Source organism: Plasmodium yoelii (assembly GCF_900002385.2).
Source record: "Plasmodium yoelii strain 17X genome assembly, chromosome: 12".
Taxonomy (NCBI): Eukaryota; Apicomplexa; class Aconoidasida; order Haemosporida; family Plasmodiidae; genus Plasmodium; species Plasmodium yoelii.
In genome coordinates this window covers 1,988,634-2,005,977 of record NC_036184.2, presented here as the reverse complement: position 1 = coordinate 2,005,977, position 17,344 = coordinate 1,988,634, and the positions used below count along the sequence as shown (strand labels likewise).

Genomic DNA, 17,344 nt, shown 5'->3' with positions numbered 1-17,344 from the left:
TATATACATATATATTTTTTATATGAATAAATATAAACATATAATGAAAACATTAACAAAACATTATTGTTATTTACATTTAAATAATTTTTAATTTATTATATTTTATTGTTATATTTCTCTAATTTTAAATATTAATAATATTCTATAATTTATTTTCCCATTTTTTTGTAAAATTTTTTTTTTTTCATAGATTGTTATGTAATAATTTTATTTATAAATATATCTCATAATATACATCATCAAATGTATTATTTCTATTAAAATCATATAAAATATTTATATTTTCAAATATATCTCGTATAAATCACAATGGATAATATACATTAAATCAGAAAATTAAATACAATTAATAAGCAAACGTTTTATTTGTCATATTCATTAAACACATATTATAGTACCTTTAATAGTTAAACATTATTTTGTCTTTATTTTTATAAATACTATTTAAATAAAATATAATTATAGCACATTAATTATAGTACATTTCCTCATATAAAAAATAGAGAATTTATTTTTTTATAAAAATAGGGTAAATGAGCCTTAATATAGCTCACACATATTAAAGCCATAATTATTTATACTAATAATTGAAATGCAGTTTATTTAGTACTATTTAAATTTATACACATTTTAAATTTGACTTCAAATATAAGTTAATTAAATTTGTCATTCCAAAGAATCTTACTTTCTTTTATAAACAAAAAAAAATCAATTAATAAATGGTGCAGGATCGACCTGAATAAGTTTGTATATATTAATAACCCCAGTTTCTTATTGACTCAATTTATAACACTTTTCATCTTTTTTCCTTCCGCTTCTCCCCCAACTCATAAATACTAACATAAACACTAACGTAAAAATCACAAAAATATATAATATTTTCCAGTGTACAAATATTTTTTAAATATTATACTAATTCCTAAAATAATGCGTATTAAAATAAATATACCTTTAACGTAACTTATTTCACTATATATATTTTCTCCAAATACCACTTTATACTTTTATTACATTCAAATTCATTTTTCCATCACCCCATTTATCATTTGGTTCAGGTGTTACTGAGGAAGCAAATCATAATAAATTATTTTCCTCCAATTCCTCTCATTTTCCCCAGTTTCTCATATTAAACATTGTAATTATTTGAATCAACGTTTTCTTCTAAGATCAAATCTATACTTTGGAATAATCTTTCGATATCTATTCCAATATTTGATCAATTGTCCCATAAACCATTAACACAAAATTAACAATAAAATACAAAAAGTATATAGTATAGCTCAACACATTTACCATTAAGTTATATTAACAAGAAATGCAATTCTTATATTTTGTCAAAATATATTACTTTATTCGTTCCTTTTTATCCTCATTTTTTCTCTTACATATTTAGACTTAATATAAATTTTAAAAACTCCAACTTATCCTATACATATTTTTAATAACTTGTTTACTATATATACTTAAAACCATTTTTTAAACTAATAAATATTATCAAATTATTCAAAATTAAATACAATATAATACTTAACCTAACCCAAAACATATATTCCATAGAACAAAACTATAACTCATGGTACGGTCCCATAACCACCTATATATAATAATAAATATATGCTTAAAAATATCATACAAAGTTTATAATATATAATTTAATTCATCATTTAATCGAGTCTATTATTTAGGGGAATTCTTACAAAACTATCTAACTCCTATTTTGACAACAAAAATTTAAGTTAATACTTCATAATATGATATAATTACGAAAACCGTGCTGAAAAAATGTTTTCCCCAAAACATTAACCTTTTTATTTATTTGCATTCCATTACTATCCCTTAACATTAGTTCTCTTTTTCCGTTCCATGAATATAAAACATTTTCAAAAAAATAATGGTGCAATTTATCCATTTTATTGCGATTTCTTATCAGAATTCATATTAAAACTTTTTAACAAGTGAAATAAATTTAAATAATGGAAAATTGTCACACACGCATATTCGCATAAAAAGGGTTATATCATATTCTAAAAATTGTTTTACATTATTAATAATATCAACTATTTTTTAGCTTAATTTAATGCATTTTTACTAAATATTTGCTTTTTATATTCTTTAGTTAATTGTCTATATTTTTGTTGTACTTTACCTTTTACTTATGAATGTTCTCCTTTATGCCTTTTTATTTTTGCAAATCAACGTTTTCTCTTATAGTGGAACTAAAATTTCCAACTATAATATATTTATTTTTAAAATATCATCGTCGCTTGTTCCTAGGTTTCTATCTCCACACTTCTTAAACATTGTATTTTGTATTTGCACTTTCACTATTACACCACGATTTTCCAATAGTAGCAGCTTCAAATGGGTTAGAATAAAACAACTTATAAACTATTTTTCATTTTTAACCTTTATTTTATGAATTAAAAAAAACTTTAATAATTGACGGCGATTATATATATTTCCTCAATTTAGAAAGTATAATTGAACATTATTTGAATATGAAAATAATAAATACATTATATATACGAACGTTTGCTTTTTTAATAATCTTATGTATTATTTTAGTTATAAGAACATGTTTCAAAATTAAGTTAATCATTTATATTTATTTTTTTATAGATAGAAAAAAAGAATTAATGCACTAATAATACGAAAACAATCAAAAATATTTGATATTTACTATGTATAAATGGATATAAGAAATGTTATAGCTTTTAAAATCCGGTAACTTAAAACTAACAAAAAAAACGATTTGATCTTGGTGTTTTTATAATTTTATTTAACAATTTTTGATAAACCACAAAAAAACAAAATGGAAAAATATAATAAACCATAAAATAAAAATATTTTCTAGTGTAGTCATATTATGCAGATGCGTGTAAATTTTCTAATATTTCCAATTTTTCCATTTTTAATTGAAAATATACGCGAACTTTGGAGAAAAAAAATATATAAATGTAATAATATACACACCGATCAAGTAGTAGTTTATTCGCCAATTACACATGTGTGAAAATTATGTTTATTTATTTACTTATTATTACTACTATTTTATTATTTATACTACAACGATCTAATTAATGAATGCAATAAAATACTTTAAACCAATCTATAACATTCCATTTATAATTTTTTTTAAAATAATATATTTATAATATATATATTTTAATAAAAACAATATATTAAAACATATATTTACGGATTTTTATATCTATAATACCATAAAATATAGTAAAACAAATTATTTGCTATACAAATTTTCTATAAAATCTACATTTACATATAAATATATTAATTTACCTGAATTAAATAATATTCAATATTTAATCATCAATATAACATTAAAAAATTTATATAGTATAATAAATAATTCCAATTTTATATCCCCATTTTTATTCATTATTACAAATAAAATATATTATAAAAAATTACAAATATTCTTATACCCATTTTAAAATATATTAATTTTATACAAATTTACACTTCCCAAACTATATGTGTAGCTATTAAAATTAAAAAAATAATTTTAATAATATAGTGTTAACCTTTATGAAAAATAAATTAAACCATATAAAATATTTCTACTTTATTATTCGAAAATTAACAAAAAAAATTTAATAATCAAATTCAAAAAAATGTGTTAATATAATCCAAATTTCCATTATTTATTATTCATATATTTATAATACATTTTTATTATTAAGATATATAATTAATTGTAGCCCAAAATATAATAATTAGCAATTTGGGGATAATTTATAAAAGTTGTTATATATAATTAACCAAAACTTACCATTAAAATATAATATACCAATATTATACATTAATAATGTTTAATTTATATGAGCTCATCAAATTTTAATATTAAATTTTATGATATATTTTTTATTTACAGTGTTATTTTTGTGTTAATATTTATACATGTCTTCTGTGTCCAAAATTTTGTCTTTATCTAGAGATTAAAAATTCAGGTTGTAGACATTTTTTTTTATAATTTTTACTTATATACTTAAACAATTTATTATATATATATTGTTTAATAAATATTATCAAATTCTACAAATTTGATTAAAACAAAACTCTACACACGGAACCTGGGTACCATCTTAATTTTGGTTCTATATACACGGCACTAATTATTTGTTCTAAAACCGAAACATGGAGAGTTTTTAATTAAAATTTATATTGATTTTCTGCATGCATAAAAAGTAAAATAAAAAGCTCTTTATTTCGAATCGCTATTCCCTTTTATTTGTATATCATTATAATTTTTTTTAATTAATTCGTATAAATGTTTTTGGCTTGTCAATTTTTGTCGGACACATTTATCTTAAAAAAAAGTTATAATGCAATTATTAATTTTTTTATTTATATAAATTAAAAAAAAAATGAGAGCATAATTATTTAATTTCCTTTTTTTAACTACACACCAACAAATAATAACTTATTAATTTTGAATTTAAAAATTTTATTTAATGGAAAATTATTTGTTTTATATACTTAAACATATATTTTTTATTTATATATAAACATGATGAATATTATCTTTAAATAAAAAGATCGACAAGTAGAAAATTAAAACGATTAGTGTAGAACAAGATTCATATTAAGAAATAAAATCAAGTAAAAACATCATAAATATAAAATAAACATATATATAATATAATTTTTTAAACTCAAAAAAATATATTATATTTAATCATGAAAAAATATATTTATATTATTAGTTTGGCTGCATTTTTTATTTCCTTCGGTAATAATAGAAATCTTTAGCAAATTATTTCAATTCATGAGTTTATATATTTTATTTAATATGTGTGTATGTATTAATTATGCAAATGTGTATGTTCCTATACTAATATTACTTAATTTTTTTCACCATTAATATGCAGATATAATTTATGCAACAAAAATTGAGGAAAATAAAAACAAAAATGCCCAAAAGTTAAACAATTATAATCCATACCATAATTTAAAAGAAAGTGATTTTGATAATTCAAACTTTTCAAATGAAAAACAATATGATAATGAAAATAATTCCATTAATAATGAAAAATATATACAGCCACATTCAATAAATAACAACTCCCTTCTAAATAAAAAAGACATAAACAATGCAAAACTCACATTATATAATAAGACAAATAATATTGATGATTTTAGAAATTTTAATCATGAACATGAAAAAACAAATAACAACTTAACTGAAATTAAAAAGTCTTTTTTACAAATAAACATTGTATCTCAAGTAAGTCATGAAGTATTCAATATGATCGAAGTTCTATATGGTGTAAATGATAATGACAATGTGCTATGGCCTTTTTACAAACCTATATATTCTTCTAAATATATTGTAAAAATATTCGATAAATTCAATATACATCAAACTTCTAGTAAAAAAATTAAAATGAAGAAAGATCATGACCAGGTTTTTAATAAAATCGCAATAACAAACGGATCATGCATAACCGAAAGAGATGAGCTAATAAAACAAATGGGCAATATGCACAATCCTTTATATAATTTTTATAATAATCCTCCGATGGATGACTACAACTTATATAAATCATCAAAAAACAAGTTTGTAAATTGTTTAAAAAATAATTTTGAAAGCATAAAAGATGAACTAAATAATATTATTTCGAGTGAACAAAAACTGTATAAAATGGAATGCACAAGTAACAAAAAGTTCCATACTATTACTCAGAAATATTCTGAATTTTGTAAAAATACAATGAATATCGGTGTAACTTATAAAAAAAAATCGGAAATTCCCAACGATAATGATACTATTCCATTTATAGATTTTCTAATAGAAAAATTAGAACTAAAAGATTATCTAAAGGGTATTGCAATCAAACTAAAATTTATAAAGGAACAATTCAAGGATATTAAAAATAAATATGAAAAACACATAAAAATATACGAAAAAGAAGATGCTTCTGTGAAAAAATGTACAGAACCCACTTTTATTGATAATAATTGTGATAATCATTTTAATAATTTTAAAACGAGAGCCGAGTCGTATGGTATTTTAGATTATAATGGTAGCATTATACAAAATTTAGAAGCAATATATTATACTTATGTGGAATCCTTAGATTACTTTTTTAAATCAATAGGGGAAATATTAATAGACAAACCAGATTCAAATGGAAATATAATAGAAAAAGATGGTATTAATGATTATGATTTGTCAAAACCACAATCTAGATTAAAAGTATTAGAAGCTGACTTCCATACAACATTTGAAAATACATTGGATTTTTATAAAAATAAACGAAATCGTGATAATTCCAATGATATAAACAAAAATATATTATTAATTTTACCACTTATGGATCAATTTACAGATTTAAATAAGTCTATGCTAAAATTAAAAAATGATGCCGCTTCAGAAAAATATGTAATTATTACTCAAATAAAACAAAAATTAAATCAATCAACTTATGATGATAAAAAAACAGGATTTACATCTGCCCTCAAATTAGCAGAAAGTTGGGAAACGAAAAGACTCGAAACAATAGCGAAGTTAAACGATAAAAACGAAGAAACTGTTAAATTGGAAAATGAAATTAGAGACTTATTTAAAAAATACTCAGATGAGGTGGCTGAAAAGAAATATATAGAAGAATTAAAATTAAAATTAAAAGAAACAATAAAAGACATATATAAAAAAAAGGAATATATTAAAAAAGCAATTGACTTAAAGAAGGAAATAGAAAATAAGAATAAATACATTGATGAATTAGGTAAAAAGACGCCATTTCAAATTGAGGAATATGTAAAGAAAAAAGATACAATATATAGTACAATAAAAACAGAGTTATCCGAAATTTATAAAGGTAACATTATTGAGCTTTACAATGAATTGTCTTCTGTAGTTCAAGAAAATACCATTGATCCTATAAAAAATAAAAAAGAACTTGAAACTTTAAAATCGGAAATAGATAATGTATATAATAAAATCCAAAACATGAAAATTGAAGAAGTTGAACTACATCTAAAGAATATAGAAACTAGCAAAAATGAACTATCAAACTTAATTTTAGAAATAATAAAATATATATTTGGAGAAATTGACAACGATCTAAATAAAACATTAAAAGAATTTAAAAATAAAGAACAAGAACTATCAAATAAAATAAATGACTATACTAAGGAAAATGACCAATTAAGTGTATATCAATCAAAAATAATAGAAATCAGAAAACATTATAATGATCAAATTAATGTAGACAATACAAAGGGAGAAGAAGCAAAACAAAACTATGACCAATCCAAAGAATACGCCAAGAAAATACCTATCAAAGAAGATGAAACATCAAAATTCATCAATGAAGTAACAGCTATGAAAAACGAACTCTTACGTAAATTAAAGAAATATATTGATTTTGACGGAGCTTATAAAGAAAAGGCTAACTCAGAACACGAAAAAATTACCGAATTAGTAAAAAAAATAAGAATTGAAATTTCAAAATACCTGGTGAATAACTATGAAAAGAAATTTAATAATATTAAGAAATTAATTATTGAAACAAATAAATCCATTGAAGAGGAATATAAAAATATCGATACTCTTAAAAAGGTAGATGAATATATAAAAGTATGTGTTCATACAAATGAATTAATATCAAATTTTCGTAATAAACAAACTATATTAAAAGACAAATTAGATAAAAATATTAATACCGTAAAAGAAACTAATTCAATAGATAAACTTTATACAAACCAGTTTGAAAATATATTAACAGAAAAAAAGACAGAATTAGATAAAACATTTACAGATGCCGCTTTAAATGATCACGAATCAAATAACAATGGATTAATGGAATATTTCAATAAATTAAAGGAAAGTTTAGGAAAAAATAAAAAAAACATGCTATATCAACAATTCGATGAAAAAGAAAAAGCTATTGATGATATTAAGAAAAAAAATGCAGATATAAATGAAAATGTTTTAAAAATCGAAGTAGCGATTTATGCATCAATTTATAATATTAGTGACGAAATGAAAAGAGAAATTGGAAAAAGTATAGAATCACTAAATACCCAAGTAATTGAAAAGGTAAAAAAAAACGTAACCAATTTGGATGAAATAAAGGGAAAATTAAAACAATATGATTTTCATGATTTTGGGAAAGAAGAAAATATAAAATATCCTGATGAAATTAACAAAATTAAAAATGAAATTAAGACTGTAAGCCAACAAATCGATCAGCATATAAATAAATTAGAGGAAATAAAAAAAAAGTCAGGGAGCCATATTGACGAAATAAAAGGAAAAACAGACAAATTCGAAAATGTAACAGATAAAACCATATATAACAAGGATCCAAAAGAAATTGAAGAAAAAATAAAAAATATAGTAACAAAAATAGATGAAAAAAAAAATATATATATAAAAATAAATAAATTATTAGATGAAATATCAGAAATAGAAAAAAATAACACATCGTTAAAAAAAGTAAAAGATATAAATGTATCATATGGACAAAGTTTAGGCAAACTATTTTTGGAACAAATTGATGAAGAAAAGAAAAAGGCTGGACACATGATAAAATCAATGGAAGAATATATGGATGATCTTGATAATATAAAAAAAAAATCACAAGAAATAGAAAATGAAATGAAAATAAACATGGACATAAAAATGTACATAAATAAAGAAATGGAAGCGCTTAATATATCACATGACGACGACAAACAATATCACAATATAAGTAAAAAGCATGAAGAAAAAATTTCTGATATCCATAAAAATTCTTTAAAAATAATACAAGAGTTTTCTACGGAATCAAATATAAATGATATTAAAAACGAGTTACAGAAAAAGGTTTCTGAATCCAAAAATTATAATAATGATATTAATCAAATTTTAAGCAAAATTGCGAGCATATATAATATTTTAAAATTAAATAAAATTAAAAAAATTATTGATAAAGTAAAAGAATATACTAATGAAATTGAAAAGAATAATAAAAACATAACTGTTGAATTAAGTAATTCAAAAACAATAATTAAAGAACTCGAAGACGATTCAAATTTAAAAGATTGTAAATCGAAAATAGGATCAACAATAGATGATGATTATGTTGGTGAATGTATAAAGAAGATTACAGATTTAAAAACTTATATTTTAAACAAAGAAACTAATATCGCCAATCATTTTAAAAATGCCGAAAAGTATAATGAAAATGTATTATTAAACTTTAATAATATAGAAATGGCTGATAATAAAGCACAATACATATTAAAAATTAAAAAAAATAATGGCACTAATAACCATGATTATAATATCACAGAATTGAAAAAACACAAAGATATGTCTAATGGTTATAAAAATGAGGCTGATACAAATATACAAGCATTTAAAAAAAATAAGGAATTATTTGAAAAATATAAACAAGATGTAACTGTACTTTTAGATAAATATTATGCAATAGCATTAAAAAATAAATTTGATAAAACAAAAAATGATTCAGAACAAATCATAAAGGAAATAAAAGACACACACACCACTTTTATATCCCAAGCAGACAAATCTGAACAAAAAATGAAGGAAATAAAAAATGAAAAAATTAATATTGAAGATGAAGTCGCTAAAAATGATAAATCTAATAAAGCAATAATAGATATTCAACTATCCGTACAGCCATTCGAAACAAAATTCTTAAAAATAAAGGATCTAAGAACAAAATCAGATGATTGTTTAAAAGAGACCAAAGACATAGAGAAAGAAATATCAAATTTATCTATAGATACTCAAGAAACAAAACTAAAAGAGAACGGGGAGAAATTAGATACCCTTGAGAAACTTATAGAATCTCTCAAAAACAAAAAAAAATATATTGAAGGCAAAAAAAAAGAATTAGATGAAGTCAATTCCAAAATTGAAAAAATAAAAATCGATGTAAACAAGCATAAAAAAAATTACGAAATTGGAATTGTAGAAAAAATAAATGAAATCGCCAAAGCAAATAAAAACCAAATTGAATCAACACAAAAATTAATAAAACCAACAATAGAAAAGCTAATATCTTCTTTTAAAACTAATGATTTAAAAGGTATTAACACTGATGAAAACCTAGGAAAATATAATACAGAAATGGGTGTCATATATAATGAGTTTATGGAATCATACAATCGAATAGCAGATTATTTAAAAACGGTTTCAAAAGAACCCATAACATATGATGATATTAAAAATACGCGAATTAACGCACAAAATGAACTCTCAAAAAGTATAAAAATTGAAAATAAAGCCAAATCCTATTTAAATGATATAGAAGCAAATGAATTTGATAGAATAGTCACACATTTTAAAAACAAATTAAATACTGTGAATGATAATTTTAAAAACGAATATTCAAAAGTTAACGAAGGGTTTGATAATATTTCAAACTCTATTAATAATGTTAAAAACTCAACTGATGAAAATTTATTATTAAATATACTAAACCAAACAAAACAGATATATGCAAATATTGTCAATCAAAAATATTATAGTTATAAATATGAGGCAGAAAACATATTTATAAATATTCCGAAATTAGCAAATACTTTAAATATTCAAATAAAAAACAGTTCAGGAATAGATTTATTTAAAAACATTAATATAGCTATATTACCTCACTTGGATTCCCAAAAAGAAGATACGCTAACATTTAGTCCATCTCCACATAACATATCAAAAACATATACAAAAATAAGCGATTCTTACAATACTCTTCTTGATATATTAAAAAGAAGTCAAGAATTGCAGAAAAAAGAACAAAAAACATTAAATCTTATATTCGAAAACCGACTTTTATATGACAAAGTCCAAGCAACCAATGAATTAAAAGACACATTAAGTAATTTAAAAAATAAAAAAGAACAAATATTAAATGAAGTTAAACTACTTTTACATAAATCTAATGAATTAAACAAATTATCATGCAACTTTCAAAATTATGATGCAATTTTAGAACCAGCAAAGTATGATAAAATCAAAGAAAAAAGCAATAATTATGAACAGGAAAAAAATAAACTTGGAATAGATTTTGATGTAACAGCTATGGAAAAAAAATTTAATAATGATATTAAAGTTATAGAAGAATTAGAAAATAATTACAAATCTTCAGAAAAAACTAATTACAATTTTTCAGAGGAAAACAATAATATTTTACAATCTAAACAAAAACTAAAAGAACTAACTAACGAATTTAATACTGAAATAAAAAGAATTGAGGATAAAGTAATAGAAAAAAATGGTTTAATTAATAAATTAATAGAAATTAGAAAGAACTGCATGCTTTTTACACATACAACATTATCCGAGACTCTTAAAATCAAAATAACTGATTACTCGGAATTCATAGCGTCTGCAACTAAATTTTCAAAAGAATTTTTAAAATACATTGATGATATTTCCAATTCTTTAAATGATGATATAGGAACATTGCAAATAAAATATGATTTACATCAAACAAAAAAATATGTAACAAGTATATTTGCAGAAGCAACTAATGATAATAATGATTTAATAGAAAAGGAAAAAGAAGCAACTCAGGCAATTAAAAATTTGACCAATCTATTTACAATAGATTCAAATAGCATCGATGCTAATGCATTACACAATAATAAACTACAAATGGTTTATTTCAATTCTGAACTTCATAAATCAATCAAATCCATAAAAAAACTTTATAAAAAAATGCATGTCTTTAAATTATTAAATATAGGTCAAATTAATGAAAAATATTTTGATATATCCAAACAATTTGATGATATTTTACAGCTTCAGGAAAGTGAATTAAAAGAAAATTTAAATGATTTAAAGAAAATTGGTCAAAAAATTTCTGATAAAAAGAATAAATTCCTTAATGAACTAAGTGAAACTCCAATTCCCAACTTCAATACACTTAAAGAGATATATCATGAAATTGTTAAGTATGAAAGTCAGATAGATGAAATAAAAAATATTACTAACGATGAAAATGACAATATAACCTTATATATGGATATAATTACTAAATTAATGAAAAAGGTAGAAAGCATTTTAAATTTTGTTACAACTTATGAAAATGATAGTAATGTAATCAAACAACATATTCAAGACAATAATGAAAATGATGTATCAAAAATTAAGGATAATTTAAAAAAAACAATTGAATCATTTCAGAAAATTCTAAATAAAATAAATGAAATCAAAGCTCAATTTTATGATAATAACAATATAAATAATGTTATATCTACCATATCACAAGATGTAATTGATGTTAAAAAACATATTTCTAAAGATTTAACTATAGAAAACGAACTTATCGAAATACAAAAGAGTTTAGAAGATATTAAAAATTCTACTTATGATATCAGGAGCGAACAAATAGCAAAATATGTCAATACTATACGAAACTATGTTGAACAACAAACTAAAAAAATTCAAAATAATCCAAATAAAGACGAAATAGACGATATAATACAACAAATCGTCAATTATAATAAAGAATCAGAAACAAAATTACCCACCATTACAGGTAATAAAAATAATGATACATCAATAATCTCTCGTATTAACAAATTCATTAATTTAATCAAATCAGAATATAATAACAATGATAATGTATCATATAATGTTGCCAAAAAACTTGAAGAAGATGTCAATAACATAATTCTTGATTTAGATAAGAGTCAAAACATGCTTAAAGATTTAATACAGCAAAATTTAAAAATTATAGACGATTTAAAAAATAAAAAACAGGAGATAGAAAATAGTAATAATTTACAGACTATTAATAGGGAACAAGAAATAACGCAAACAGAACATGTTAACAATACATATCATCATGATATTAATGAAACAAACGATATAAATCAAAATCACCAATACTCAAACTCAGATAAAAAAGAATATTCCAAAACAAGAGATACAGGAAATTCGGTTAGATATGCCGGAGCAATTGCATTTGGTTTAGTAACATGTTATGTAATTATAAGAATAAAAGAAAAAAGGGATAAAGATGAAATGGAATTCGATAAATCTAAAGGTTTTTACGATGACGGTGAAAGTGCGCTTTTTGAAAGAGAAGATGAAGTTATAGAAGTATATATGGATGAGGATTTATGATTTAATTAAAAACCATTTGTTTATAAAAGTTAATATTATAGGGAATTTACAACTACAAATAACAAAAACTATTTTATATGGATATTTACCATATTAATGCAACAATGTTATATTTAAAATATTTTGGGGGGTGCACATATAAATGCTAACTGACGAATGCTATATATGTAAACATATTTATAAAATTGTAATTCATAATACCAAATTATTACGTCGAATATTATAATTACATACAAAATAAAATCACATAACTTAAAAAAATTACCATTATGCTTTGTTTTGTTTGTTTTATGTTTTTTTTTGTTTGTTTTAAGTTTTTTTTTTGTTTGGTTTATGTCTTTTTTTTGTTTGTTTTATGTTTTTTTTTGTTTGGTTTATGTCTTTTTTTTGTTTGTTTTATGTTTTTTTTTGTTTGGTTTATGTTTTTTTTTGTTTCAATTCTTATTATATATAATATTTGTTTTGCATATAAAATCACATTTTATAACTCACATTAATTTACATAAATAAATGTGTATCAATATTATTAAGGATACATCATTTTTATCAACTTAAGAATTAAATTACAAACATTTTATTTAGCAAATTTGAGATTAAAAATAATAAAAAATATCACATAAAACAGGATTTATTATAATATAAAATTTATGATGAATTTGTAATATTATTATTTAATTATATGAAATTTACACAATAAAACAATATTACAATATTAGTTATTAGTATAGTATTTTATTAAATTATATGTATATAATAATAACGCTATTCTATCTATCATATTATTTATAATTTAAAAAAAATATATTAGACAAATATTAGACATGTTATTAGAAAAAACATTAAACAAATTGTTATAAAAAATATTAGACAAATTTTAGACAAATTATTAAAACAAAATATGATATAAAATTTTATTAATATACTTTTTTTTTAATTATTTTAAATATAATATATTTATACCTCAAATCTTTAAAATTTTAAATCAATAGTAATTAATCTAATATTATACCCTTATAGTAAATAAATTAAAATATATAGAACTATTTCTAATATTTGGATTTAAAAAATTAACGCAAAATGATACTATATATAATCGAAATATAAAAGGATAGTGTACACATATATATAGTGTATTTTTTATGTATTACTAAAAATGTTAAAAGAATAATAATATTTTATAGACTATGCTATATTGTCAAATCTCGATCTATATTTTATGACTATCTATTATATATTGGTAATATGTTTAATTAACAATAAAAATATATTTATAAATTCTTATATATCATAACGCAGGCAATTATTCAAAAGAAATATTATTATAATTTTATATTCTATATATAGTGTTATTACAGTTTTCTTGAGGTCTAATTATAATTTAATTAAAATAATGTCACATGAAGCAATCAGTTTTATTAAATAAAAATTGTTATCAAATAAAGCAAAAATATGTTATATTGTGATATGCACAATTTAACATTTAAAAATAAAATATAAACATAAACTATTGTAATAATTAAAAATGTAATTAAACATAGTTCTATAAATGTGATATATTTTAATTAAAATATTCACATAAAATATCGGAATTATACTTTAATCATATTTTATATTCAAAATATAAAGAAAAATAAAATGTTGGTATTATAATTTATGAAATATGCACGCATTATAATCGTCTATAATATTAATTCCTATCTTTCTTTTTTTTGTTATAAATTTAGACTCCATATAGAAATGAACAATTAGGGAGTATACTACATATATTTTTTTATAATATCATATTATATATAATTAAATGATTTTTATTATATTATAATAATATTTAATAAACTTGCATAGACAAATAAATATTGTTAAATTATACAAAATTCAATCGAAATAAAATTAAACCCTATATATATATATTCCATTATACATAATTATGAAGATATTAATATATATTACATTCTATATTTGAATACAATTTTTCTATATATTTTAAATAATTTGCTAATAATCATTTCATATACTATCAAACCGATCAACGATATGCATCCAAAAGCTGCAGAAGCATACGAGAAGGCAAAATACCCTAGAAAAATTTCAATTACAGTAGGAAATGTTATGCACAAACTCAATAATATAATAAATAAAATTGTAGCTATTATAAATTTTGTTCTTAAGCTTTTCACTTCTTTTGACCATTTTTTATTTCTGCTATTATTCTTAGGAGGAAGTGCTTTTGTTTTTGCGCCTTGAGTTGAACCAGCATATTTATTTCCCATTACATGTTTTTTTATCATTGTTGGTTTAGTTTGTACATTTTTTGTTGTAATTGGAGTAGAATATTTATTTGATATTATAGGTTTAGTTTGTACATTTTTTGTTGTAATTGGAGTATAATATTTATTTGCCATTACAGCTTTAGTTTGTACATTTTTTGTTGATATTGGGGCAGCTGGTTTGTTTATCATTGCCGGTTTAGTTTGCACATTTTTTGTTGTAATTGGAGTATAATATTTATTTGCCATTACAGCTTTAGTTTGTACATTTTTTGTTGATATTGGGGCAGCTGGTTTGTTTATCATTGCCGGTTTAGTTTGCACATTTTTTGTTGTAATTGGAGTATAATATTTATTTGCCATTACAGCTTTAGCTTGTACATTTTTTGTTGATATTGGAGTAGAATATTTATTTGCTATTACAGCTTTAGTTTGCACATTTTTTGTTGTAATTGGGGTAGAATATTTATTTGCCATTACAGGTTTAGCTTGCACATTTTTTGTTGATATTGGGGCAGCTGGTTTATTTACCATTACGGGTTTGTTTATCATTGCAGGTTTGTTTATCATTGCAGGTTTGTTTATCATTGCCGGTTTAGTTTGCACATTTTCTGTTTTAATTGGAGTATAATATTTATTTGCTATTACAGCTTTAGTTTGCACATTTTTTGTTGTAATTGGGGTAGAATATTTATTTGCCATTACAGGTTTAGCTTGCACATTTTCTGTTGTAATTGGAGTATAATATTTATTTGCCATTACAGGTTTAGCTTGCACATTTTCTGTTGTAATTGGAGTATAATATTTATTTGCTATTACAGCTTTAGCTTGTACATTTTTTGTTGATATTGGGGCAGCTGGTTTATTTGCCATTACGGGTTTTTTTACCATTGCTGGTTTAGCTTGCGGTTTTAAGCTTGAAGCGGATGCGCCAGATTTTTTTACATTTTTTATACCGCGTCTTAATTTAATAAAAGAAAACCATTTTCTTTTCTCTGATAATAAACGATTGTGTCTCGAATATGAAGTAATACCTACATACTGTTTACAATTTGTTATTCCAATATCGCTAATCTAAAAGGGTAATGCAAAAAATATATATGCACATGTATCATTCATGTTATATAAAAATTATCTATTATAGTATATTAATATTATTATTTAAAAAATACAACCTTATGTAGATAAGCGTTCATGCATATATGAAATTATTATGTACCCTGTCACTCAGTTGCAACCAATCAAATGATAATGATATAGGTGCAAATACGCTCATCTTGAAGTGTGTGCTACATTGTTTTAATAGTAATCTTAAAACACATTATAAATATACTCACAAATGTAATATTACCATATGTGTGAATAATAAAAATATATATTTATTTTCTTTTATATTAAATTCTCACAAAATTTAATTTATTTTATGTGTTTATATATTGCTATATTTAATAATAAAGAAGTATTTTTTAATAATAATTACACTTCCTAATAAAAAAAATTATAATATTTACTGTTCTTATTAAGCTATAGATATGATTATATTTATTAATAATTTAAAATCAGAAATATCATTAAAATGGTAAAAATTTAATAATTGTGCATTTAAGCAACAACAAGATTATGGATATTGTTGTATTACGAACTACATATTAATGCATGAAAACTTACAAACTTATACAATATTTAATCATAAATAGACATTGTTACTCGGATATATCATTTTTTATTATTCATATCTGCATAAAATGTATTATTAAGGTATTTATTTTAATTAAAATAAAATTTGCAAATACTAATAATTAACAAATTTTAAATAAAATTTATAATAAACAACTATATTATAAATATATTTAATTAACATTTATTTCATTTTATAGAAAAATATATATAATAATAGTTTTTTTAATCTTTATAAAGTTTATCTCTGATAAATATAGAAGAATTCATATTTGCAACACAGTTCTAT

The 17,344-nt window shown here is 21.5% G+C and overlaps 2 protein-coding genes across 2 annotated transcripts; one reads left to right on the top strand and one right to left on the bottom strand.

The window, feature by feature from the left end:
- Positions 1-4,704: 4,704 nt before the first annotated feature.
- PY17X_1249900 (reticulocyte binding protein, putative) lies at positions 4,705-13,114 on the top strand (the record flags this gene model as incomplete). The annotated part of the gene is made up of 2 exons (XM_022956930.1): positions 4,705-4,756; positions 4,896-13,114. 2 exons carry the CDS (start codon positions 4,705-4,707, stop codon positions 13,112-13,114), a joined length of 8,271 nt encoding a protein of 2,756 aa, XP_022812759.1.
- Positions 13,115-15,057: 1,943 nt separating this feature from the next.
- PY17X_1249800 (uncharacterized protein) lies at positions 15,058-16,654 on the bottom strand (the record flags this gene model as incomplete). Its single annotated transcript, XM_722668.3, has 2 exons — positions 15,058-16,452; positions 16,598-16,654. 2 exons carry the CDS (start codon positions 16,652-16,654, stop codon positions 15,058-15,060), a joined length of 1,452 nt encoding a protein of 483 aa, XP_727761.3.
- Between the last annotated feature and the right edge of the window lie 690 nt (positions 16,655-17,344).